The sequence below is a fragment of the Styela clava genome, chromosome 2 (genome assembly GCF_964204865.1).
Source record: "Styela clava chromosome 2, kaStyClav1.hap1.2, whole genome shotgun sequence".
NCBI lineage: Eukaryota > Metazoa > Chordata > Ascidiacea > Stolidobranchia > Styelidae > Styela > Styela clava.
The window spans coordinates 8,704,133-8,732,056 of NC_135251.1; the positions used below are offsets into that span (position 1 = coordinate 8,704,133).

The 27,924-nt window shown below is 32.1% G+C and overlaps 1 protein-coding gene across 4 annotated transcripts in view; it reads right to left on the bottom strand.

Moving 5' to 3' along the window:
• The window catches only part of LOC120336943 (uncharacterized), a 67,367-nt gene extending 45,317 nt beyond the window's left edge, over window positions 1-22,050 (bottom strand). Inside the window, exons 1-19 of one of the 4 annotated variants that reach the window (XM_078119877.1) lie at window positions 21,755-22,046; window positions 20,823-21,020; window positions 20,390-20,482; window positions 20,034-20,222; window positions 19,524-19,604; window positions 19,193-19,381; window positions 18,297-18,374; window positions 17,927-18,010; window positions 17,746-17,826; window positions 16,080-17,230; window positions 14,958-15,120; window positions 14,322-14,656; window positions 13,795-13,950; window positions 13,360-13,518; window positions 12,849-13,019; window positions 12,570-12,740; window positions 12,244-12,411; window positions 11,068-11,238; window positions 2,994-3,161 (exon numbers count right to left, since the gene is read on the bottom strand). In XM_078119877.1, coding sequence (XP_077976003.1) covers window positions 2,994-3,161; window positions 11,068-11,238; window positions 12,244-12,411; window positions 12,570-12,740; window positions 12,849-13,019; window positions 13,360-13,518; window positions 13,795-13,950; window positions 14,322-14,656; window positions 14,958-15,120; window positions 16,080-17,230; window positions 17,746-17,826; window positions 17,927-18,010; window positions 18,297-18,374; window positions 19,193-19,381; window positions 19,524-19,604; window positions 20,034-20,222; window positions 20,390-20,482; window positions 20,823-21,020; window positions 21,755-21,998 — 4,050 coding nt within the window. In that variant the 5' untranslated portion in view covers window positions 21,999-22,046. Of the gene's footprint in view, window positions 1-2,993; window positions 3,162-11,067; window positions 11,239-12,243; window positions 12,412-12,569; window positions 12,741-12,848; window positions 13,023-13,359; window positions 13,519-13,794; window positions 13,951-14,321; window positions 14,657-14,957; window positions 15,121-16,079; window positions 17,231-17,745; window positions 17,827-17,926; window positions 18,011-18,296; window positions 18,375-19,192; window positions 19,382-19,523; window positions 19,605-20,033; window positions 20,223-20,389; window positions 20,483-20,822; window positions 21,021-21,754 lie in introns of all 4 variants that reach the window. The other 3 variants (XM_078119875.1, XM_078119869.1, XM_078119878.1) reach the window with 3 other exon arrangements.
• Window positions 22,051-27,924: the final 5,874 nt, after the last annotated feature.

Sequence of the window (27,924 nt, forward strand, 5' to 3'; positions counted from 1 at the left end):
AAAAAAATCTTGGTCAGAGCCCAACACCTTTTCCTGCTGTAATCGGATTTTCCCTTTCCTTTCATCAAAAATTTATTGATTACGTTAAAAAATTTTTTATTTGTATTGCTCTAGCCGTGTGTTTGAAAGGGCAACTGATGCACTTAAGATATTTTTGAGAGCGAGTATTCTAACTCATCAATGCTTTAAACGTACATGGAAGAAATTTTAAGTTATTGTACTTAAACGAAAGAAAGTACAGAGACGGATGGATTTACATTTGTGTCTTATCAGACTATAATTGTAAATGACAATACATCTGCTTGTGTAGTTTTGGACATTAGGGCAAGGTTCAGGACAAATAACTAGTAGTTGACTTTTGTATTGTATTTTCGATTGTTAAAGGTGATTAATTCTGCTCGAGTTATCATTTCGTCATTCACTTTATTCACTGTAGCGAGGTAGCAACAGGTTAATGTTACTCACGATATTACCTCGATATTCGTTCTTTATGATTAGACGGGTTTAAATATAAAATGAACTTCTACTCCGGAACGTAACGCTCAAGCGCTCAATATGTTTGATTCAAAGACGCCGTTTTCGACCACTCATGTATTGGGCGTGTATTCACAAAAATATTAAATTTCGCGTAATTTAAATATAATTCTTTATATTTGATTTAATTTAATTAACCATGTAAGTATTTCAATCGATAAAAAATTATTCGAAGAAAAATATTATCCAATACTTTTTTTGAAGCATTCTTCTCAATAATTATCATTTCAGTTGCCAATTTATCGTCGGAGAAGGAGGGCCAAGCCACCGGGGTTAAACGGAATCAGTGGAAAAGTAGCCTTCACATTCATACTATTTCTAGAATCAGTTGTGTTCAATGACGTTAGCCTTTTGGTGAATTATAAAGCAACCCCACAAACCGACAGTGTCCGGTTTTTTCCGTTAGTCCACTGTCGAATATTCACATCTCTTGCTTGTGTATGGGTCTTCATATTATGACATGTAGCATTCGAAAATAGTTGGTGCTTATCAAAACAATCGGCCGGGGTTCAAAGGGTCATGCTCCTTTGTGCACATTTTTTGCATTTAACACTGTCCGAAAAACAGTTTTTGAACTGTCGTGGGTGGACCTTATTAAACAAATACCTTTGTTGGTTTCGTTGTCTGGTTAAACACGATGAACAGTGTAGTGATTGACAAAAATGACAATCCTCAAATTAAACAGAGTTACCCATTTGAAATCGCACGCGTTATTTGTGAAGTTTTCGGTTATTCGCGAAAATTTCTATAAATTATGTTTTGGCAAACTCTAACCCCTGGCTACGACACGGCCACGACAAAGCTTTGAAAGACAACATATTGTATTTTCTGCAACAGATTTTGCATTTCACATTGTCTTTACATAATTTCTTTCCACGAAATAGTAAGTATATTCATGAGCTTTCATACTTACTTTTTCAGATAAAAAAAATATGGCTGCAAATGATAAAGATCAATATTCATGTAGGTGAAAGCGGGGAAAAATTGAAAACGAGACTTTCGGACCACATCAGGGATATCCGAAAAAGAGAGCCCTAACACCAGTTGCCAACCATTTCAATAGCAAAAGCAACACCATGAAAATTTTAGTGTCCTGGGAATAGATGCACTTGCCAGCTGTGAGTTATGCATGAAAAACAAACAAAAAAACACTTATGGATCAACAAAATGAAAACTCGGCAACCACTAAGAATCACCGTAAAAGACTGGAAGTCTAACGAAAAAGATTTTAAAACAAATACGATTAACAACAAAACAAACAAATAAGTGAAAAAAAAAACCTTGAACCCCTCAACATCAATTCTTCAGACATCACAATAGATACAGATCCAACCGATCCATCTCTAATATTTCCGTATTTTTTATATTATTTTTAACTGAATATTGATCTTTATCTTTTGCAGCTATATCTTGTTCTATATGAAGAATAGGACTATCATAACGAAAGCTCATAAATATACTATTTCGTTGAAAAAAATATGTTATTCTTATTTATCTTTATAATACTATTTTGTTCAAGCAACCTTGTGGCAACTGACACATATGGATACGAAGTATGAAATAAACAAGGAGAAAGGTTTTGTAGTTCAGTACACAACACCCTTGTACACCCGATTATATAGTAAATCGTTTTTCCCACTAAACTCCAGGCTAGAAAAAAAAACTAGGTATCGTCGTCGTCAAGGTTGAAGACATACACGTGGCTAAGGAGGATTGTGATATAAGGAGAATGATTACGGACAAAAATATGTTAACGGACTAAAGTAAACGTCACATTGACAAAAACAATTAGCACTTGAAATATAAATTTAGCGACTTTTTCAGTATCTCGAATCCTTCATTATATTTTGGCTGTTTTGAAAGTTTTTTTTTTCATTAAAATACAATGAACATGAAAATATTGATTTTTTTTGTTTATTAATGAGCTTTGTACAGTAATCCGATAATCCTTAAAACTATTGCACTTTCAGGCCGGTGATTCTTATGTATGACGAAAAAATTTAAACAATTGATTGACAGTGTGTCATATAATCGGGTGCGCATTTGGTCCGTAAAATACTGAAATCTTTAAATTTACGGATTGAAAAACGGTTTGAGATATAACATATTTGTGAATTTAATGTAAAAGAATTGGACATGACTTTTACACTGTTGACGTTTTTTGAAGAATACTATTGACATAATTATTAGCGTATTTTTTATTTGATTGAAATTCTCAATACAATATTACAAATAAATATATTTAAATTACACTAATGTTTCTTGATGCAAAAATTCAAATAAAGAGTTCATTGGAATACATTGGAATACAATATTTATTTTTTCATTTTTACATCTTTTTATATACTCGCGTAAAGCACGCCTGTAAACAGAATACAATTAAAACACATTCTCATACGATTAATTTTTAAAACGTATTAAAAACAGGAAATTTTAACAACAATATTCCAACTTCTTACTTTCAAAGAAAAATCAGTTGCTCCTTTTGCAAATGCATTCAGTTTTTCACTTGTTAGAGAACAGCTATCAAACTGCACATTACCTGCCTCAACGGTTGAGGTAACTTGAGCAAATTTATGGAATACTTCGGGCTCCATGGTCCTGTCTTCGAGGTACAAAGTATTTATCTAAAAAATGAATATTAAATTATTAATTTTAATACAACAATAAACTTGAACAATTACTTTGAATACGATATACAAAAGCTACAAGATTATAACAATATTCAGTGAATGAATTACGCTTTTTCCCTCTAATATAGGTGGTGTATTTGCCTAATTGAATCTGTCGCATACGTCATGCAATACGTATAGCCAAATTCAATAGGTTCCAAATGATCTTTCAATCGTTGGTGTCAACATTGCATTCGTTGCGAAAGTTGTCAATCCCTTTAACACTTTACCATAAAGCATGATTATATGTTTCAATCAAGCATGGTTGGATGAAGTTACGGAGAAAAGGCAGTTTTTGCATCTGTGAAGATATTGCTTCACCTAATTTAAAATTTTATAATTTTTGATGGGTTCCTGAAAATTACTATAAAAACCTTTTTCCAATATTCTTTTGCAGTAAATCTTTAAAAGATTTTAATTTTTTTCTTATATTATTTATATCTATTCGTAGGAATCATAATATTTCATTCTGAAACCAAGTATAATGTAAGTATTGCCACTGAATTTCAAAAGATAGTTTTTGGATAGAAGCAGATATAGATTGTAAGTAACTTGCAACCCATAGGTTTTTAGGTGCAAAAAGTCATTGATAATAGATAATTTTCATAATACGTTCTACACACACTTCCCTTTGAAACCTCTACTTATCGGAACGAACTAGTATATTTTATAAGAACAGAAATTTTTCGTGCTCGACCTTGGCTATGCAATTCATTGCACCCGGGGTTAGATGGTAGGAATAGAAATTGTCATCGACGTTTTTTACATGCTATTTCAACATAGTTAGGTGGAACGCATTAACCGTTAGGCCATCACTTCCGCAAATTGTCGTCGTGTTGTGATTTCATCAATAATTTATAATGATTTATGAAACTTCAATTTTTGATATTCTCTCCACGTTGCAAGAGAAAGTCGAAATCTGATTAGGTCTTAATCACTGACGTGTATTTTACAGAATCCGTAATATTTTTTAACTTGACATTAAATGTTCATTACTTTATTCCATTCTATTAATTTTTATTTTACCATATCATATCAACATGATTACAACATTGATTGAGCAAAATAATAATCACGTACTCTATTTTCAACATTTACCTATATTTAAGCTTGTACATAGGTGAAATGTTTCATCAAAATCAATACCAAACTATTAGTTGGCAATGAATTAAACATAGTGTTTGAAGTGGTCACTAATTCTAGCTACGCTTGGCAATTTCGATTTAAATATTCCTGTACAACGACCTAAAAGTGAAAAGAACGAACCTAATTTTACAACCTAATAAATGCATATTTAAAAATGAATGCCAACGATTTTTTTGTGAAATATGAAAATGATAAGCCTGCCATAAACATTATAATTTCATTGGTAGCTTTATCCAAGATTGAAAAACAGGTGACCGTCGGGAGTTTTGCTTAACCCTATGTCCTCCGACAATCGAAGCAACTATTGACACATCCCTTCGAATAGTTTATTCCCCGCTGTTCAGATACGCGAGAGACACCACTTTAGTGTTTATCGGAATGTTTTCTCAGTCGCCTTGCGAGCGAGATTACCAGAGAGAGATTCCTTTCGTTTTATACACTCTCGAAATAAAAAAATTCGAAAATTTTCGAGAAATTGCTTCAAATTGTAACGACTGTAGTAAAGAAAGTTGTGATATAGACGAATTGTCTATTCCAATGTGTTGTGTACAACCTCCTTTTTCAAATAAGCCATGAATGACAAGTTAGATATAAACCAGACCTGAGATATCGATCCAACATTATCGCTTAGTTGTAAACACAGCGTGTTATTTACTATAATATAGGACGTCATATACAGTCTTCTGTTCACGCTAAAACACTATTGAGATATAATTTGAAAGAATTAATTTAGTCTATTTATGTTGGACTATTTGCTAAGTGATAGCTGGCTTTTTGGAGTTCCAGGGGGTGGGTCAATGATAATGTGAAACAAAATTTTTATTTTTCGGTGTGCTGTAGTATACAATAATGTAGGCTTGCACGTAATTGACAAAAATTAAGGCCAAATCGATTACGTAATGACCCCGTAATTGCGATATTTTTTTCACACATTTAAACCTATCATAACAACCAATTTAATCCACTTCTATTCCGAACGGGACATCGAAGTTTGGTTTTCATATTCCCGGCAGTACTACACGCCGGCGACAGATGTTAAAGACAAATATCAAGGGGTGAATTCAAAATAATTTTATTCTGATTTTTATCTTTTGTATTAGCTTATCTATATTTTATCATTACCAACACTGGTAATATATTTAAGAAACGATAGTTCACTTTTTTAAAATCGTATTAACGTATTAATACGACTTTCGTATTAAATAAAAATTCCGGGTTGCTAATTTATTAATCAACTACAAGCGTATTCTCTCGTTTGATTATACTTTTGCTTGCCTCGCGACGAAGACTTGTTATTTCACCGTTTTTACAATATCCGACTTTACTACTTACGGTAGTGAGCACTTTATAATAATTATTGATGCCGACTTATTGACGATATTCCGAATTCCATGCTTCATTTTACATTAAATCATTTCGCGGTCTAAAAGTTATAACATTATTTGCGATAAATTTAGATCAAATATTAATTATTTGCGCATTATTTAAAATACCGTACTTATATGACATGCCTTCTCCGAAAATACAAAGTTATATCGCGAAACAATGCATTTTGTGACATTTATTTTGCACTCATAAAAATATTAATTTATTTTTTTAACTCAAGTCGACAATCCTATTTGCCAAGATTGACACAAGTTTGGTCGAGTGCCGGACAGATATATAACGATAAAATCGGTAACAGAACATCAAGATTTTGTAATAGAAAATGGATCTCGCGCAGAATAAACACGGGAAATTCCGTCGTATTGTTGTTTCTCTGCCGTCTCAATCGTGAAAGACGAAGTTGCGTTGGTTCATTACGCAATTTCTCTTCCGTCTTTATATTGCTGTTTGATAAGCGCGACATTAATTATCACGGCATTTCCAAATAGACCATGCTTTATAAGTTGATCTCTTACATTCTTCAGTCATTTCACCCGAAGAAGTTGAAACCAGGTGTGTTGACGTCCATCGGTCTCAACCCAATTCTATTCCTACTCTACGGTTTATATGTACATTGGCCATTCTAAATAAGTTGATAATAGGTTAGTACATGACGCGTTATGCCTTCCCATCTGCCTAACAAGAGAGAGAAAAACGGCTGCGAATACCGGAAGATGAATTAAGAAGTGAATACGCAGAAGCGAAATTATAAAATACTAAAAAAAAGGAAAACACCATAAGTTTTGCTTTGGAATGGCCCACGATAGATTTTATTTGGCCGGCATGATTGCCAGTTATGTTGAACACAATTAAATTAAAATAGAAAGACAGTTAATATGAGTTAAATATTATGTGGTAGAAAAAGTCATTATGAGCTATTTTACCGAATGCGCAAAAGCTGCGACCGTTCCAGAAGCCGATTTTCCTTCCCGTCTTATTGTGGGGCTGTATGTAAAATCCTTATATGCTGGGTAGACCGATTCGCCCGGAAATACAGCATATAATACCTCTTAGTGGATTCACAAGTTACATGCAGGAACAAAAAGGAATTATCATGACACCGACTTAAAGGTTGTTTACAGCCTAAATAAACAGCTGGGGCCAGCTCCGGCATAAAAAAAAAATGAAGCTCCGGATTTGGAGCCAAAGTTTGAATAGACTGCGACTCCGGAGCTGGAGCCGGAGTCATCATGATTTCGAACCAGCACCCCAGCCCTGGTAATGGCGACGAGTGGCATTTCTATACCATTTGCGCACGTGACATAGTAAATTTACGGAAAGAAATTACTGGAATTACAGGAAAGCATTGTAGTCAAAAACTTAATATTCTTCATATTGACATGTAAGAATTTCTGAATGGTCGCCCAGAATTGACGCAAGGTGGTGGGCTGGAAATGCAGTTCACCGCCAAGGCCAAGCCCAAGGCCAAGCCAAGCCAGTTATTCTGTATGTTTGAAAGTTCAGTATCAAAATTCTAAGCGTTCGCTTTTTACTTGCTTTTATCAAAATTTTGTGATTAGACACCTTCTGACTTTGGGCTAGAATCACGTGCTCTCACTTGCGTTTTTCGTGTACTGTCGCGTTAGGCTAATAGCCCTGTCTATAGTTCTTAGTTACTTTTGGCTTTTCCAAAATGAACCCTTATTTTTTTTTTTATTCGTGTTCCTTTAGATGTAATAATTATGTTTTCATGTTTTATACCCAAGTGACATTAAAATCAATTACCGGCTTTTTCGTATCTCACCAACTGTTTGGCGAGTGTTACTGTGTTCGACCTGACTTTGCAATTCTTGAGCGACTGTTACACGTATCTAGAGCAGCGGTTCCCAAACTATGAGTCGTGATCCACTGGTGGGTCGCAAAAGGAATCTTAGTGGGTCGTGAAAAAATGTAGAAAGCTTTGATTAATTATACTGGTTATTGGGATCGGTGGCGACTCGAATACGTAAATCCTAATTCAATTTTGATTTAAATTCTAATCTGTGAAAGTTTCCTTTTTACGATCTTCTCAAAGGACCAAAAATTTGCTACACAAAGAATGACCATGTAGCTTTTTTTACGCAAAGCAGTTTTGTACACTGCACAGCACCTCTTACCGTGTTTCCCGAAATTTAGACAGGATTTAGAATTAGTTTTGTTTGAAGAATAACACTATGTGTTTTTTGGAAGAAATCTTTTATGTTCATTTATCAAAAATAAAATTACATTGTAGAAAATCACGAGATTTTTTAATTAATAAACCATATATAAAAACCGACATCCATTGTTTATATTTGTATTTCCTATACAAAATCAAGTGACAAATATCATAATTGAGCACACAATCTTGAATAGTGGTGTGATCTTCACCTTACCTCAGGTCATTGAACCTTTCAACTCACACACATTTTAAATTTATTTTAAGGGTAGGTTTTAATCAAAATCATTTTTGAAATTCAAATTAGGTCTTATTTTCAGGCCAGGTTTTATTTTCGAGGGAACACGCTAGTTTTGCGATGATTATTCATTGCTGTGTTCTGTGTTATGTCATAAAAAAAAAAATAGAACGAACAAAGATATTTTGTTATGGGTCGCCATAAGCCGTGGTAATAAATAGTGGGTCGCAACTCTAAAAAGTTTGGGAACCACTGATCTAGAGTTATAATACATTTTATTGTATACCGTCAAGTAGACTGTTGTTTATGGGGATTTGGAGAACACAGGCTGTAATATTCGTTCCTGAAGGTTTCGTCCCGTCACGGCATAGTAATAAAAAGACGGCGTCCACGAGTTAACTTTAAGTATCAACATCTGTGGCACACTATGATCCAAGTGGACACTGATTTAGAGTTGGCACAGCGTGACCACCACTAAATGTTTGCTTATTAAGTTCATATTTGTACGATATCAGATTGAGGCAAAACAGGTATAAAGTTATGAGTTAAGGGATGTAATCATCAAATCAAAACACGCTTGTAAAAATCAATTCTTAAATGCACGATATTCAAGTAAAATTATGTTAAAAGCGGCTGAGATTTTTACACATTTGAATCTATGGACAATTTAATTCAAGTATAAATGCGCTGAGAAAAAATACATTCTTGAATATTCACAAACATTGACCTTAACAAACCTACAAAAATTCTAAGTTTTTAATCCTATAAAGAACTCATGCTGGATGTCGGAATACCTTTGAAATACTCTGACATTTGGCGTCCGTCGAAGTAAGCGGATTAATAATCGCGCCTATCAATACTTTCAAATGGGAATATTGCACTTAACGTACGTAAAAGAACATTGTGTTCAAGGTCAGAAAAATGATTTCTTTTTTATCTGAAATGTGAGTAAAATGTCTATCCAATGTAGCAAGGTTTAAAAATAACAAAATTGCTCTTAAAGTGGAATGCTGGATACAGCAGTGGAGTGTTTTAACACTTAATTTGCAATCGTGATACCGGTTTAAGCTAAAAAAAACTGCTAAACTTTGCAAAATTTATTGCTATTCCGCGTCAAGGAATGTGATATTCTGCAGAGTTTGTCGGGAAGTGGCACCTGATAGTGATTTAGAAAGGGCAAATCGTAGTTGGGAATGGGAAGTTGACTATCTAAAACGACATTTAAATCATAAAAGCTCATTGACGCACTAGATGCATTAATTCAGAATTGAAACGTGGAAGCAAGAGGAGGTTGTTCGAACTTTTTCACTACACCAACCGCTGAAGAGAGTGAAGTTTTAAAAACCTCGACAAGTGAAATAAAGCCCCAAATAGATAGTGCTGAATTCATCAATATTGTCCCGCAAAGTATTTGGTCGTATGTAAAAATACATCAAATTTCCACATTCACGATGAAGCAAAAATCACGGCTTTGAATTTTTGAAGAACATAGACTTTGTCGCCAAAGAAGAAATCATGCATAGCATAAGACAAGCAAAATTTCATACCCTGATTTTGATGAAAGCAATGATATTTCAACCACAAAAATGTTGAGATTGTACGTAGAGTATTGTACTCTGGATGATTGTCGCTTGATTCCGCAATAAACACAACAAACATTGACAAAGTGTATAATAGCTGGAAAGCACGGAAACAAGGAGAAGCTATTTGAGTTCAATGCGTGCCTTGTTTGCATTCCGATATTATATGATAGGCTACTATTGTAACATTTCACTAAGTTTGCAAACAATTTAGGATTCTGCTCAGCCTTAAAATACTCTTGCTCAGTAAAAACAGCATTTGTGCAGTGTGAAATTTTCCTAGAGGGAACACTGATTGTGCTCAACCAGTTTTAATATCAATAGGAATTAAAATTCATTCAACGTATTATATGTAATATTGTTTTCAGCAGTCGGTTGTTGACAATATCAATAGGACGACGTGGCCCCTGACAAGTCGGATTGGTGTATGATTTTATACTACTTATAATTACTTTTATACTATTGCCAATATTTTCTTACAAATAGTGGTTACAACATTACGATGCGCCTGGGTAAAAATTTAACATTTTACACGCTGATATGGGACTCTCCACAACCAAATATAGGCGAGTCGGTTAATTGAGCTGGAAAAAAATTTCCTGACGCGCAGGCAGAAAACTATGATGACCTATAGTGGAGAATCATATCAAATAGAGTATTGCATACTCATCACCATGAATAGTTTTTTTTTTGTCGTGCATAATATTTTGATTCTATAATTTAAACGTGGCGGTGGCGCTATGATAACTATCTGCGTGAAGAGCGCTAGAAAAAATGCAATTTAAACACGAATGGAGTGTGTTTCATTTTTAAAAATACCTGCCTACAATAAAGAAATAAAAATTATTCTAATGACAAACTTACAATACATTATACTACGTTCAACATCTTTAATAATTTTCTATTCGAGGCAAGTTTCGAGCGAATTTATTATATGCAATTGATTTATATGCAAAACTTGTTAGGTAATGTAATTCGTGTGAGTATTTGCATCCGGACCTGAATTTCGAAATATAAATCATAAATTACGAAATCATCAAACATTTTATAACATAATTTCTCACAACTAATATAGTCAGTCGATTTTGAATAGGGCAAAAATCCGCAATTTTTTATGTACAATAATGAATTAATTGCAGTTGTTTAAATCAAGTCTTTTATGAAAATTGTTCTTGTTTTGATTCCTATTTTTTCTTTCAAAGTTCTAGAAGTTTATAGAAGTTATATTAAAAAACTTCCCAAAATCTAGATATCTGTGAGAAAACTTTGAGAAATATAATGAACAGTAGAGCACACGTCACACAACGTTCTCCTCTGTCTTCCCATGACTCATACCTTCAATTCGTATTCTGATGCTCCTTCCAAAAGAAAATCAAGTTTTTCATTTGTTAGATTGCAGTGGCGTATATGTAAACTTTCAGAGTAGGTGATTGACGCAACCTGGACAAATTTGATGAATAATTCGGGTTCCATAGATTTTTCTTCGACAATCCCAAAAGCACCAAGCTGTAATACAATCGGGTATTCAATTATTACTTTATAATATTTTTCAATATTTAAATAACCTCAAATATTAGTTTAGTTGAGCACCAAACTGAAATGCATATATCAAATAATATGTATTGGATAAGCGAAGTTAATATTGAAATCACTACAGATCTTATGAATTTTCTGCAATAAAGGGTTTCAGCAGGGTCTGTTGAGTCACTTTATGACGCCATTTCTGGTGGTATCACGGTTTTAATTAATCTGATAAATGTATATTTAACACGAAATATTTTTTACCGCATATTCCTGTTTATCGGGATAAATTTCGAGGCGATTCAGTTACAATGTGACTGAATAAATTAAAATAAATATATTTAAATAAAATATTCGAAACGAGCAAACGAACTTGAGTCATAAATGAACTATTATTCAAATTACTACACAAGCTTCAAGAAAACTTGCAGCAGTGCGTTGCAACTATTTTGTGAAAATGTTTTATATTTACAACAAACCTCATGTATTGAGCAATTGTACATTAAAGGCATGAGAAAGTTGATAAGTTAAATATAAACAAAACTTGAATTTTATCAGAAGTATAACAAATATGGTTTATTCGGATAATATGAGAGCTTTATTCATTTTTTGACGACGCAAATATATTATCGATGAAACAATCAATATTGAAATGAATTGATAACCTTAATTATGTAAAATTTCTCAAGAAAGTCATTTGAACACAGCGATGGGATAATTTGCTTCTTCAGTCACTCCCTCATTAAGGCCCAACCACGTCAAATATGAAGTGCATGTTTAAACTCAATGAGAACATTTATAAAGTATATTTAATTTAATGATTAGTTTGTATAATGTTGAAACAAAATTCACGCTAAGTAGTTTTTTTAACAAAACAATCATGTTCCAATTCTCGTTCCAAAAATAGAAATTTCGGCATATTTCTCACTTTTTTACAAGGCACGACTTTTATTCTACAAGCTAATTTTATGTGCATATTGATACACGTACCTGCAATTGGTTTTCTAAAGCTCCTTTGGCAAAAGAATCTAATTTATCGAAGTTAAGATTGGAATCCACGAAATTGAATAATTCAAGTTTTGTAGTTGATGCCAGTTCAGCCACTTTGAAATATTCTTTGGATTCAAGTGTCTTGTCTTTAACATAAAGTTGTGCAAGCTGTGTAAAATGGTGTAGTGTGATAATGTTCAATAATCAAAATACACTTGGTGATTAACTGATTTGTATGGATTTGGTTGTTATGAATCTTTTGATGATAATTAACTAAAACTATGATATTTATCTAATATTCAGTTTCAAGAAATTAATAAACTTACCTTGTACTTACAGGATTCCAACGAATTATTGAGGAAAGAAATTTTTTTTTTCGTCAAATAACAATCAAGTATTTGAAAGAATTTTGTTTTTGAATTCACGAGAGCTATTCCCAGTGTATGATACGCCTCCGAATTTATGTTTATTTCATCTTTAATAACCAGTTGGTCAAGCTGTGAATTTTTTTTATCAAATCAGTAAAATTTCTTGTTAGTGTAAGCCAGTGATTCAAAATAAACAGTGAAATTATGATAAACGCATAAACCTATATTATGTTTCACCTTTACTCCATAGTCTGCTGCACCCTGTGCGAACAAATCAATCTTTTTATCTGTTAAGTTACAATGTTCGAAAAATAAGTTCACAGTTTTTGCATTTGATATTAGTTGAGCAACGTCACGATATCCTTCCGTCTCCAACATTTCTTCTTTCTCAAACCATAAATCTCGAACCTTCTGGGTAAAATAGTGCGTCCTTTATCAAGATAAGTTGAATAGTAAAATATTGTTTTATTCGGTTTTGCCCAAAAACGTTTGTTTTCATTGTACTTTACAATAAACTTTACAATATACTAAGTTAACTTTGTAATTAGGGTTGTTATTTCACACAGATGTCGCTTGGAAATTTAGCTAAATATTCGTTGATATATCATATTTATCTACAGTGCGGTTTGTTGGTGTTTGTCGTCTTAAAAATATTAACAAAAAGTCATTTAAATACTATAGTCAACTTTTGTCCATTATTTGTGAGGTAATAGAGGATCAATAACGTTTAATTGAAATTATAATAAACCTCAACTCGTCCGATAAATGATTCTTTTAGTTTTCTCAACTTTTGTTTTGTAAGGTTTGATGAATGAAATTTAAGAAGTTCATATTTTGGCTGCTCAGCGAGGTTACGGAAAACATCTTCTGAATATTCTCGTCCTATTACAAGTTTGTTTAACGCTTCCTGATATTTATAGAAAAAACAAAAAATAACATTTTTAAGAGGGGCACTAGAAGTAACAAAACGATATTTATTAAATTTATCAAATACCAACCATTTTCAATTTGCAAAAGTTATTTTCCTGTTGTCTTTAATTTACGTGACAATATTCATGTCCCCATTGGTCAAGCAAAAACACGTTTTCATTATTTTTTTCAAATTCCCAATATTTTTAACAAGGAATTAACGTTGGTTTATTACAAATAAATATTGATAAATGTTGATGGTGCAAATATTTACCTTCATTTTTGGGTCCGACGAATTTAAGAGCTTGAGGACTAGTATTTCATCACATTTTAGGTGTACGGCGAATTCTATGTCAAGGACTTGGAATAAATGCTCAATTTTATTGTAATCATCCAATTCAACACTTTTTCCAACAATGAACTGTTTTACCTAAAGTATGAATTCTTAATACTAGGTATGTCACAAATGCTTGTTTGCATAATAGATATTATCTTTTGTTTTTATAATTTGTTATATATATATATATATGCTATATGTGCTAACATATTATATGGCTATAGTAAAAAATCTGTAGTTATGGAGAACAATATTGCGTTTTTATTTACCCAAACAAAATGTTTTATCCTGGTGGGCAACATTTTAACATTTCAGCATATTTACTTTGAATATTAAGTACTTTAGGACTGAAATAACATACCACCTGCCAGGCATTGTGAGCAGAAACCAATTTCTTTTTAGAGATACTCAGTTAGGTTAGACTTTTTTTATTGCAATTACTTGTATACAGAAGATATGCTTACCTTAATAACATTAACCGACTTAGAGGATTCGTACATAAGTTGCAATATATTTGAATTGAGCTCGATCGTGTTAAGACTGATGAATTCTAATGGAAGACACATATTGGAAACGTATGCCAGGACGTAATCTTCTCCCGGTCTTAAAGGCTTGACGAAGGCAGTATCACGTGAAATTTCAAATTGTTTGATGAAATATTTGAATTTAGAGATGACATCAGGCCCACATTCATGCAAAAGAGACACATGTTCCATGTTTGAGATTGTTCCACTGCTGTGAAACGACTCGAGTTGAGACTCAAGAGATTGTATACACTGAAGTAAACCCATGTTTTTTCCTAAAAATAATAGTTTCATTTCATTTAATAACATTTTTGTATGTTTCATAGACGAAATAAATGAAAATACGTAGTAAAGTATTTGCACCTTAAGCTAATCGTGTCGTGTCGCCTAATAAAACTCTTTTTTTTAACCAAAGTCAACACATTTGCAGTTATATTAAACTAGAGTTTTATATTTGAAAAGAACTTTTGATAAAACTTAAAAATTAATAATAACTATGTCATATAGAGCACTTGATAAACAATCAATGAATAAAACTGTTTATATCTAAGTAAATCGAAAAGTAAATTAACTCACCTTTCACGTATTTTCCCGCAAGTTTGCGTGTTATTGGGTTCAACACGATTCCATATAAGTATTTACGCGTCGCTTGCCAATGAGGTTTGTTAAGTTCGACCGAGATAAATTCAATAAAATGCTTTTTTTTTAAATTGAACAGTTCAAAAGCGGCTAATAATTCCTGCAAGTGAAAAGAAATCCTATATTAATCAAAAAAAAAGTGATCAATTAATTGTAATGTTGCTTTCAACTATATACTAACGTTCCAATTTTTTTTTTATTGGATTAAATTGATTGTTTAGGAATATGTGCTCACAATCAACAATTCAATAACATTTAACTATTTTCGTCATCAAGGCACATGATTTGACGTTATGTTTTCAGCGGAAACACAACACGAAGACAAGGTAAATGTTCAAAAGCATGAAGTCGAACGAATTGAATATGAATTATTGTTAATGACAGTCCTTTACACTAAATAATTTTAAATGAATCCAGCACTTTTAAGCCAGTATTTAACACAATATTGATACGGTTTGCACATAGCAAGTTTCGTTTTCCAATGTAATTTTTTTTGTTGTTGTAGAAAATGACCGACTCTTTGTCGGATAGAAAATGATTGATATCCGTATTATTTGAAATTGATAAAAACAACAATATAAGATCCGCCAACGTGTCAAATTACTTCCAAACTATTATTTATTTCTCATATCTTATCACTATTTGCAATATTTCAGTAACTAGGTGTAAGCTAACATTAAAGTCCAACTATGAATTAGTTTTCAATTGAACTCGTATACGTTTTCAATACGTTTATGAGTTTCAATACGTTTATTTAAACTTCTGAGCGCTCATGTATATTGTTATGATATTATATCGCTCTTATCAAATTTGAATGCATCGTACATGCATGTGCGTAAACACTTTACTTTAGTTTTCGAGTAGCAACCAAGTTTATAGCAAACCTACACAGTTTTGAATAATTTAATTTGTATAAACTCAGTTATAAGGTCTGTATAGCTTATACATAACGCCACTATTGATTTTCGAAACACCCGGCTTAAAAATAGAAGGATGAATTCGATGCAATACGAACTGGCGATTAATCGTAAATCATGCATTTTCAAGATAAGTACCTACTTGCATTGTCTGATGTAAAAACTCAAAACTTAGATCCGTTTTCACAATGCGCGATTGATATGGTTCCGGCTCTGCTTTTGTTGTTATAAGACCTTGTAGTTCCGATACATCAAATCCAAGATTCTCAGCATGGCTTGCTGAAAACGAGTAGGTATTTTCTTTAATGCCAGAAAATGCAAGCTTCATTAGTTTTTGCAAATCTGCATCAAAGTGATCAGACCCGGAAAAGAATTTTAGAACGGTAACAATGGTTTCGGACTCTGTATCAGGTATTTTTGTCCCAGTTTGCTTCAGAACTTTGGCCATGTAGATGAGAAACATTGGATTCTTGCATAGAGAAATAATTTTTGGGCTTTGCGTGATCTCATTTTGCAATGCCTCTTCTTTGGCGTTAGATACAACCAAATTTGATAATATTTTTGGAATATCATTGTCGTCGAAACCTTCAAGAACTACGACTTTCAAAGGTTTTTGTTTCGGATCCAATTTCCAAAATGTGCTCCAACGTGAAGTTGATAAGATTTTCATGCCTGGATACAATGAGCCGGATAAAATGTTTGCTAAAATAGTATTTGTTTTCAAATTTATATTTGGATCAAGGATTTTAGGATAGGGTCCTCCAAATAACTCGCTTGCTCGATCAAGTCCGTCTATAACTATGAGAATTTTGTCCGCATTTCTTTCTACCCATTGTCCACCGGCTTCCTTAAGTTCGTCTGGAAGGCGGATTTGTTGCGTGAATAATAGATCAAATGGGGTCGACATTGTTTCGTGTTGAAGATCGGAAACAGAGATATAAAATGTCATTAAAATATCTTTCAAAACGTTAGATCCTTTATCCAAAACCGTTTTAGCGTATTTTTTGGCGGAAATTGTTTTACCTGACCCAGCATCGCCCAATAGCATTATATGGTTAGAAGTGGTTCCTTTAAACTCATCGTGTAACTGATCAAGACTTATTTCAATTTTATCAATTCCAATTGCGTTAGATTGTCCAAGAGCTTTGCTGCTAGTTTGATTTTTGAAATTGGCTACCGCCAGCTTTGGCTGAACTTCCTCTTCTAATTCATTCAGATCTTCGAATACTGACCGAACGTCATACTCGATTGTTTGTCGAGTGCTATCGTTGACTTTGTCGACAAATTTTTTTTCTGTAAACAATTGAACAACCAGTCAAAAATGTGTCATGTTGGTCTAGGTCTCATATTGCTATAAATTTAGTTTCAGTGAATTTATACATTTTTGTATAAATTTTTGTTTTCAGAAAATTTTTGTTTTTAGTTTGTTTATTTCTTGTTTCGTCTTTTTTCTAGTTTGTTTATTTTATATAGATATTTAAGATTTTTATTAATTCAGATTTCAGCTCGTAGTTCAATTTCTACAAGTTGTTCACATTTGCTTCCTTGTTATGGACTTTTGTTTAGTTCTAATTCAATATCCAGTTCACATATGGCAACATTCATCATTCCTATTATAGCTTTAGATGTCCAATGTTAGATGCCCAAACGCAAACCATACTTAAAGAGAAAATCATAATTGAAAGTGTATACTTATATTTGAGACACTCTGTCTGTAAGTATGTGAATGGTTGCTTAGATTGACCTGCGTCATAATAAGTTATATATACTATGTCGATAAATTTAGTCATTTTCGTAATTAAATTTACCTGCTGAAGTCTCAAACGTGAGTCCTTGATTTGAGCTTTTTTCTCCTGTCTGCGAAGAATGCTGAAGTACGGATCGTTCACCTGCATTGTATAGGGAATGCGCCAATTTAACAAAGCGACATTGAATACTTGATAGCGAATATTGCAACAATATTTTTATTTAAAAAGTTTATAAATTTACCAGCTGAAGTCTCAAACGTGTCTCCTTGATTCAGGCTTTCTTGTTCTGCCTGCAAAGGTTGCTGAGGTAAAGATCGTTCACCTGCTTTGTATAAGAATGCGTAATTTAATAAAGTGAGATTGAGTCATTGATAGTGATCTTATGAAACAATAAACGCTTTTTTATTTAAGCGTCAATCTCATTAAATATCCCAATCGTTGAACGGCTTATTATTAAAAGTCTAAATTTTTAATAGAGGAAATGTTATCATAAAATAGTGCAAATGCGAATATCCACAATTTAACTACTGACTGATTAGGTTTCCTTACAAATTGTATTTAAATACAATTAATAGTTTTACCGTTACACTTTGTTTAAATCTACTGTATACCTTGGTATGTTGTCTGAGACGTGACATTTTCATATTTTTCAACTAAATCTCTGATTGTTGCTGCCGTGACGAGAATATCTAAAATAAACCATATTACTACAATAAACAGTGTTGCAGGTAATTTAAAAATAATGAAGATTAGGTAAATTAGAAATTGCAAACTATAATCAAATTATATCTTAAAGCAGGGATGTCAAACTCGTGGGTATTCGAGGGCCGCATTGCATTTTGAGAATTGTGCCGAGGGCCGTAAACAGTTTTTGACATATATTGAAAATGTATACTTCAAAGCATATTATTAGATAGGTGTAGTTTGTGATATATATTGTGATGTAATTGAACAGCGAAATAAAATTTTATTATTTTTTCAAATTCCAAATGCCATTTACATATTAATTTCTTGTATTTCACTATTATTCAATTTACTGTCTTTATTACAAAAAACAGTTTTGAAAATATTTTTGATGAGAAAAGAATAATACATGTAAAATAAATGACTTAATCTTAATATATAGACCCAAAATTCACAAAAAATACAGAATAAACTTGATGTTTTTTTATTACATTTGTTTTGACGTTTGGCCTATATTTTGGGCCACCAAATTACTAATATCAGGCTGAACCGGTTTTACAGTACAATAACGAGGTCACATGATCATCATTTAATTTGGATCGTTGAGAGTATTCGATTAATTTCAGAAATGAAAACAGTTGTTCACAGCTATGTGTTTGACCGCGAGTTTGACACCCCCGTCTTAAAGTTTACAATAAAACGAGTAGGCAAAACCGACCAAAGAATTCGTTTCTCGCAAATAATAATAATACATCATTATATATCGTGAATCAGCGCGAAGAGCGTGAAAACTCGCCGTATACAAAAGTATTCAATCACCCACCAGCGCTTTGCTTCCACAGTCGAAGCATGCTAAGCTTTTTGTCAAAAATAGATTTTGAATCTTGCTCAATCATAGTAACATCGACGCTATTCAGTGATAATCCATTGCTAGATCGTGCGAATTCTCTGAACTCGGATAGGTTGTGAATCGTTGCGATAATTTCGAGAAAAGCGTCTTCAATTCTTTCGTCTAAAAATCCATGTTTTCAGAGTCAGTATCATTTCTAGCATTGGAAGGTTACTTGACTGCATGTTTTACACCTTGCTCATTTCATATTTTTCGAGACAGTGATATAATTTCATTTAAGAAAATGAATTAGATAAATATTCACCTTTGACGTCCGAATGTGGATGTTGATTTACTTTATAGTTATCAATTATTTCCATAACAACCGTCGTCGATGCGAAATTACCTAAATATAGTAAAAACATTCATTAGTTTCGCCAAACGTGTTGCTGATCTAACAACCTGGTTGAAATCGGAACAACTGAATCGGTCGACATAAATACTGTAGAGCCGAAAAATGTAATATTTTTTATTTGAAACGTTAAAAGCACAGTGCTTCATTATATACATTCTGTGACACCATCACATTGTTTGTAATAAATTAACAATGATATAGTGCTGCGACATTTGCTTTTACCTTTCATTCCTGATAAATCAGTTAGCCGTCGGAGAGATCTTTTTCTAATGAACAAAAAGTTCGAATTTACATAACTCGTTTGTCTAAACACTCAATCGAGTGCGTGAGTTTTAACGCAATTGAGCAACGTTCAGCTGATCTAAAAGCATTACGTTATATTTTTATTATACGCCAACATCTTTACTTTCTGAATCTTACCAGCATTTTCTTTCCACAACCAAAGCATGCCAAGCATTTGATCAAGCGAGTGTTTCGTATCATCCTCAATCGAGGTAACATTGTTCAAGTCTAAGGACAATCCATTTTTCGATAATGCGAAACGTTTGAAATCAGCTAGATTCAGGAACCTTCTTGGTAAATCGAGGAAAACATCTTCAAATCTTGCACCTGCAATATGTTAATGTGATAATTAGAATTCGTCGTTACCAACGTATTTTTCGACACAGAGATTTGTTTTTATTTCAAATTCGTATCGTTTTCTTGTTAGGAAAAATACTAAATCTTGGTTTTGTACAAAGTTTTACGAATGCAAACGGTTATAAGAAATTCTATACCTGGTTCGTAATCTTCAAAATCACCTTTCAATCTATCGAATCTAATGTAATCGTTAACAATTTCTTTTATTCTTTCCGAGGTACCGTTCTTGCCTGTTTTTATTTAAAAGCAATAATGATGTAGCATATCAAAATAAATTGGATAATAACATATTTAGGGGAGGACTTGTTGGCAGCTTATGAATTTAACTTTAAATTGTTCTAAACCTCCGTGCTGAGTTGCTGAAAGGATTGGATGCAATTGTTTCACTTATTTACTTATTCGCATATATTCACTTCACTTTTTTGTTTATTATGATTATGATGGAAAAAAAAACTTCAGACACCATTCTTACTGCCGTGATATGTTGATTAGAATATAAATGTGGTTGTATACAATAAAATATCAAGCTTTACAAGGACATATATGATAAATCGAAAATTCTCATCTTACCGTTTTTCATTTTCCAGAGGGATAAAACAGCATATTTCTGTTTATCCACTGATTCTGTGCTGTGATCCGTAATATCATAAACTTCTCGATAACTGAGGACGAGACCATATTTGGATTGAGCAAATATTTTGAAATGTTGGAGTGAAAATTTGTCCAATGTCTTATAAAAAGCGTCATCGAGTTTGATGTTTGAGAGCGCTGAAAACGGTTTTCATATTTTAATACAAATAGATTTTTAATGAAACAGATAATTAGTTATAATAATGAAATCAAATTATTTGTGAAATAATCGCAAAAAATATGCTGGTGGCACTAGACTCATATAATTCAGTTCTATTTGAGCTCCTATTCCAAATGTTTTTAGGTAATATTGAAATATTTTAATATATCTTCCGAGATGTTTCAAAACGTCAGTTATTTGAGTTTTCGGAGTTGCCTAGGAGTCGCCTAAAAACATTCATTATCTTTCTGTAATATCGAAAATTAAGAGAAACCATAAAATGTTTTCAAATTCGGACAATCTGTTTAGCTGGCCAGTCAGTCGCATTCAAATTTAGTTAATTTTATCCCAGAAGGCTTCAATTCCACCAAAACGCTTTTAAATTGAATAATTTTATTTAACCTCAAAAACTATATGCCTGTAGACTATAGAATTGATTACTGAATGATGTTCAAACAACAAATGTAAGGGTTGTTTTGATTCCAGTTTTTTTGAATTCTACTGACTTTGAACTCTGACCGTTTATCAATGATTTAAAATAAAAAAAATTGATAATTTTGCGAAAAAATTGACACTTTTTACATTGATCTACAATAGAATGTAGGTAATACTATCTAAACTGATACTTGGAAATCTTTGAATATAGCAGTTTTGAAAAGGATTTGAACTATCGTGTTGCGCATTTATGTTTAACAATATTAAATGACCAGACCTTCGTTGTCAACATCTGTTAACTCATTTCCGTTCTTTGCATTCGATGATCCTGGTCCCGGATTTTTCTCAATTCCGTGAACAGCAAGCAACGCAAACACAACTAGGAGAATTGCTAAAGACGGTCTCAAAGAATATTCCGATGGTTGTATTCCGATGGTCGGTTTATCCTTGATTTTAGTTCTACCACCACCGCAAAAAACACCGATTCTCATACGGTATGTAGTCAAATCTACGTTTGCCATAGTAACTATGTTAAGCAGAAAAAAGTAATATTATAAGATAGCGTGAAACACAAAAGCCAAAAATATAGAAGATTGGCAGAATTGCTCACACAGAAATCACATCAAAATACCTATTTAAAAAAAACCCGCGTTTCATACGGTCTTGCCTTCAAATTGTTATAATAGGTGACGCAAGTGTTCTTTTGAAACTATAAAACTATAACTATAAAAATACGTTAGGCTTTTGAATGCAGCAAAAACCTACAATATAGTCATTTTAATTCTGCTACAATTTCTTTGCATTATAAACATCTAAAGAACAAACCACAAGTGCAAAAACGTAAGATTAGTTACAGTTTAGTCCCATTTATTAACTCAAACTTATGATTGTAATCGCCGATGTAGTAACAAATATTTTGTTTATTAAATAAGTAACCTAACTTTCTAACACAATTTGTAATCGTTTTTTTCTCTAATAATTGTAAAAATATCAACTTATTATATTATTTATTTTGTAAATAATTATCTTGATTCAATATTTTTCAGCCAGTTAAGTAATGTATAATCAAAGTGAAAAGTTAGAGAGCCTCTCCAAACTTATAAGGGAATTGCTTGTCATTTTAAATAATTATTGTAAATAATTGTAAATAATTATCTTGATTCAATATTTTTCAGCCAGTTAAGTAATGTATAATCAAAGTGAAAAGTTAGAGAGCCTCTCCAAACTTATAAAGGGATTGTTTGTCATTTTAAACTAGATACCGAGTATATAAATATTCATGACGAAATAACATATAACATTTTTTTATAAAAAAGAATTAGACAATACAAAGCTCCGAACAAACTAGTAAAGAATAATTTTGTTGAATCTTATAATGCGTAGGGCATTTTTGGCATTGAAATGTAACAATGTTTTCTAAACTTTATTTTGCCTACATCAATATTTTTGAAGTCAGTCGACAACGTAAATGCTTTCTAAGGTCACAATATACCCCTGCACTTCTTATAGAATCAGCTCGAATTAGTGTTTACTCTCAAATAATTTAAAACTCGCAGGTGAAATGCCAAGGTTTTATTTGTTTCCATGTTTTCTACTTCAGTGCACATTGGGCAGTTTCATTTAAGCAAGCATGAAAACGGGTTATTCTCTTAAAATAAAATGTTAATTTTCAAATACTCCAGAAGTATGTGCACCAAGATGGCGGACACGTAGTATGTAATATACCTGGTTAGGGTTAGGCTATAATTTAATCACAAATTTTACGCGAGTTACTTCGCTAGTCCCTGAACTCAATAGAACTAACATAATGAAAATTTAAATAAAAGTATGAACTAATCCGAACCTGGTACATATACTATGTTCCGGTGTCCACCATCTTGGTTAACAAACTTCTAGAGCGCTAATTTTTGAGCATTGAATCGTAATTAAGGTTTCAAAATATAACTAAAATTTTGTCAAACTGGGGTAAGATCAGATGAAGTAAGGACTTTAGCAATGATAAGAAATATTATTATACCATGATTCATGAATATCAAGAAAACTTTCCCCCAATGATGTATTGAATTATGCAATATAATGAGTGTGTATCTTTGGTAATACATAGTTTTAGTTTTCCGTAGTACTTTTTCTTTTTTTAAAGCGCTAATAAGCAACAGCTTATTTATCATAATTCAATCTAAAAAATGTAGTTTATAAGAGCAAAAAATGGCAACGTTGAATAGAAAAATATATTATATGCAAATAATATAGAAACATAAAGTACAGTAATAAGCTTGGCATCAACGTAAGTTCAAATCCATGCACTACATTCATACTCTATTAAATAGTCTATTTGACACAATAATATTTTATTGATTCACCTAAATAACTAAACCACGGAAAGTTTCACATTTTGTAAAGCTGTACTTTATTCCAAATTTAATTTAGTCGATCAATGATTTTATGGATGCTGAAGTTAAAAAGTTTTGTTCAACATTTTGCAAAGCTACACTTCAGTCAAAGTTTAAATTTAATTTGTTTGTAAAAAAGATTTCATTGATGTTGAAGTTTTTAAAGTTTGGTAATAAAAACCTAAAATTATTTTTTTACTTTAATAACCATATTCGTATCATTGGGAAATTGGACACTGCAGCTGTACGAATGTTTAAAGACATTTAGTTTCAATACTGCAGTTTATATTTGAAAAAATCCGTAATTAGATTTCGGCATAGTATTTATAAAAATTAGTTTTTAGATTTGTGAAATATTTTGAAAAATTTAAGCTAGCTCGCGTTCAAATATTAGTCTAAGAATCTTTTTTATTGCTTGTAGTTTGTTGGTATTAAAGTGCTTATTTTCACAGGTAAGAAATTATAAAAATAAAATTTAAAAAAATATAAAATGAGTAAAAAGCAAATTCACATAAAAATTATACTTTCTTCCTATTTTGTGCATTGTGCGGCTTCTGCCATTTTTTAATCAATATGTCTGCATCATTTTCACATTCCACATATATATCCCCAAGATTCTCAACGACCACGATATTTCACCTACCTAAAAATGAACTTTTTATGTAAAATAAAGCATGGACTATTTCTTTTAAACATCAATCTTGAAGCGACTACATTAATAACCGTTCGAGAAGGTATTTCTAGGACTTTAACTTTGCCGAACAATTCTAGAACTTTTCATAAGCTAAAAGCAATGTATGTTGTAATAAAACAATTTGTTTACATCTAACACGATTCATTCTCTCTCAAAGACTTACAAGACGCTTGGTATCAGATGACACAGTACATATTCGTGACCTTTCGTCTTTCAAATAAAATTATGGAAGTGAGCGTGCAAAACATTCATGACTTTTTTCTTTGCCATTAAAGGACCACATATATAGTGCTAAAAACATGTGATTCTTGATTTTACCATACTTGACCTCGTAATATAGTCAAAAAACTCGAAAGTAATTTATCGCCGATACATTAAAGCAGCGTTTCCCAAACATTTTTGGCCACGGAACACTTGCACTTTTTATTTCGACTCGCGGAACACCAAAAATTGGAAGCGTAAAATTGATAAAGAAAATAGGTGTAAATTATCGGTTCCCAATAGGTTGGGCCGTGGCGAGTTGTCAAATGCGGCGAAAAAATTCACAGAGTGTTGTTGTGCATTTATGATAAATGTTCTATTGTTTCCTAATTTAAATGCTGTGTATATGAATCTATAAATTCATATGCCGTTTACTTTCGATTACGTAGCGTTTTAATCTAATGTTACGTGACAATGGAGATTTAGATGGGTGTTATAATTGACATATACAGTAACCGTAATGTTACGTCCGCTACAAGTAGGCTCTTTAGGTATGAAACTAAACATGACCAGCCCGCGATATTAAACGATCGACAATTGGACGACAACTTCACAAACATGAGATTGCCATGGCGACCAATTTAGTCGTAAAATTGATCCTTTTTTTACGGAACACTCGAGAGACGCTCGCGGAACACTAGTTTGGGAAACGCTGCTTTAAAGTAACATTATACTAGTTTATAATATATATTAATTGCAAAACGGAAAAAAGGATTATGACATTTTTCAACAAATCTATGACGTTTTGCATTTTGCATCATGAAATAACGCAATTTTGTCATCAACTACAAAAAATGCTGCTCCTGTACAAATTTACCTGTGTACGATTGAATCGACGTAAATCATTTTTTCCCTATTTGATCAGAGGTAAGAAATCGATAATGCTAACAATTTATATCGATAGTATAAATATGATTTGTTATTGAAATTATAAAGTACCACATTATTACTTACAATTTCTTCTCTAAATTTCTTAGAAAGTCAAATTATACGCAAAACAACACTGTTCTATTACCTAGTGTTAATAATAAATGAATATTTATTACGGTGTTTCTTTCTTACGATAGCTATTTAATAGCGACAGCAAGCTATACACAAAACTCTATGATTTAATTCCCTAAGCTTATATTACAAAACTAATTTCAAGCGCATTTGTACAAGATATGAGAATAATATAACTTGCAATTGCAGGCAATGCTATTATAGTTCTTCTAATTTTAGCAATAATACTGTATTTTGTCGGATTTTCTCTCATATAATGAACATGAAAGTTTATCCCATACTTGAAGACATTTCAGTTTCTTATTAAATGTAACCAATCTGAGTGCCACAAACAATATATCTCCAATATCAAACAATATATCAAACTTTGTATCACGCATAATGCCACGTTATTCCGAATGATTTAAGAAATAAAACTCTTTCTGTATGATATTCCCAGGCATTAAATATTTTACTATAAAAGGTCAGCGCTCTAATTAGACAGTGCTGATTTCAAAATTTTTATTGACATAAATTCTATTTTCTTATCTAGGCTACTATCCTAAAAAATGTGCATGTTACTGAAAAAAGGAAAATCCACATTGCATGCGATGAGTTAAATTTGTTGATAATTTAAATTTATAGATATTATCAGCAGTTTTCGTTGACTAACAATTCTAATTAATTTTCTTCCATGTATTCAAAATCATGCAATTCACTACCACGTAGATTGTATGGCGATCCCAAGTGACATCGACGAGTTACTATGAATTTTGTATCACTTTCACCTGACGAAAAATTACAAAAACAGTCATCTCTGCGTTGTTGTCTATTATAATAGAGAGTCAGGTATTTGAAAAATACAATAAATGTTTTGGCGTGATACCGGAGGGGGAAATGTATCATATATCTAAAAACGAAGAAATACGAACATTCTAAAGAATAATAAAATCTGAAAATGTAATGTAAGCATTACTTCCATGCAGTTTAGATTTCATGGTGATCACAATTGACAAAGACGATTTACTGTGGATTTTGTCTCAATTTCACGCTTAGTTTTGAACGTATGAGGTTGGATATAACAATACTACCCCAACAATACAAATAAGGGCATCTAACGGTAAATGACAAAAAACAGTCATCTCTTCGCTTTTGTGTATTATAATAGAGACTCAGGTATTTCAGAAACACAATAAACTTTTTGACACGATACCGAGGATAACGTATCATGTGACTTAAAACGAACAAAGACGAAAATTCTGAAGAATACCAAAATCTGAAATGCTTCGCGTGATTCTAGTATATATATATATATATATGTATATGGCTATAGCAAGACATGGAATTTAAATATTGTAAAAAAAATTACATACAGTTTTACATTCTAAATATATTATATAACATCTAATTGGGAAAAATGCAGATGGTGGAAAGGGTTTATTGAGCCACGTTCCTTATCATATATATCTCCTAATGCAGTCCGACAAAACAATGGCATCGGAACAAACGAACGAACATGACTTTGTAAAAAATACCAAAAAATCTAAGACGTATCGAAAGCTTCGCTTGAATTTGTTACATATTTCAACAAAACTAAGATATCGAGCATTGAATTCTCACTGAATCCAGTAAAAGAAATTTAAATAACGGATGATTATATCAATCATTTACAATCGAATCAATTATTAATAATGCTTTAGTATCACTATAATATTTATTATTTCTTCGTTGACTTATTACTCCTAATGCGGCTTCATTTGATAATGCTTTTTCTGTTGATTTGATAATTTACTGAATGTGAAATATTTAATTCATTTTTCAAAGGTAATTTAAAAATGTAATAACCAAACTGAAAAATATGCAATTGGAAGTTTTGAAACGAAGAAATCTGCAAATGTAAAATTCTATTAAAACCTAATTCTCAGAAGTTAACTTGACTGGAAGATTCCAGCACCGTTTTTAGACTAAGGTAATATTAATTTGTCCAAACAACTTGTTTACATCCTAAGAAACCCACACTCGCTTGAAGTATGATAAGACGCTCGAATTTAAAAGACAGAGTACATCTTCGAGACTTATCGTCTTTCAATTCTAAGGGAAGAAATGAGCGTTCGATACAAT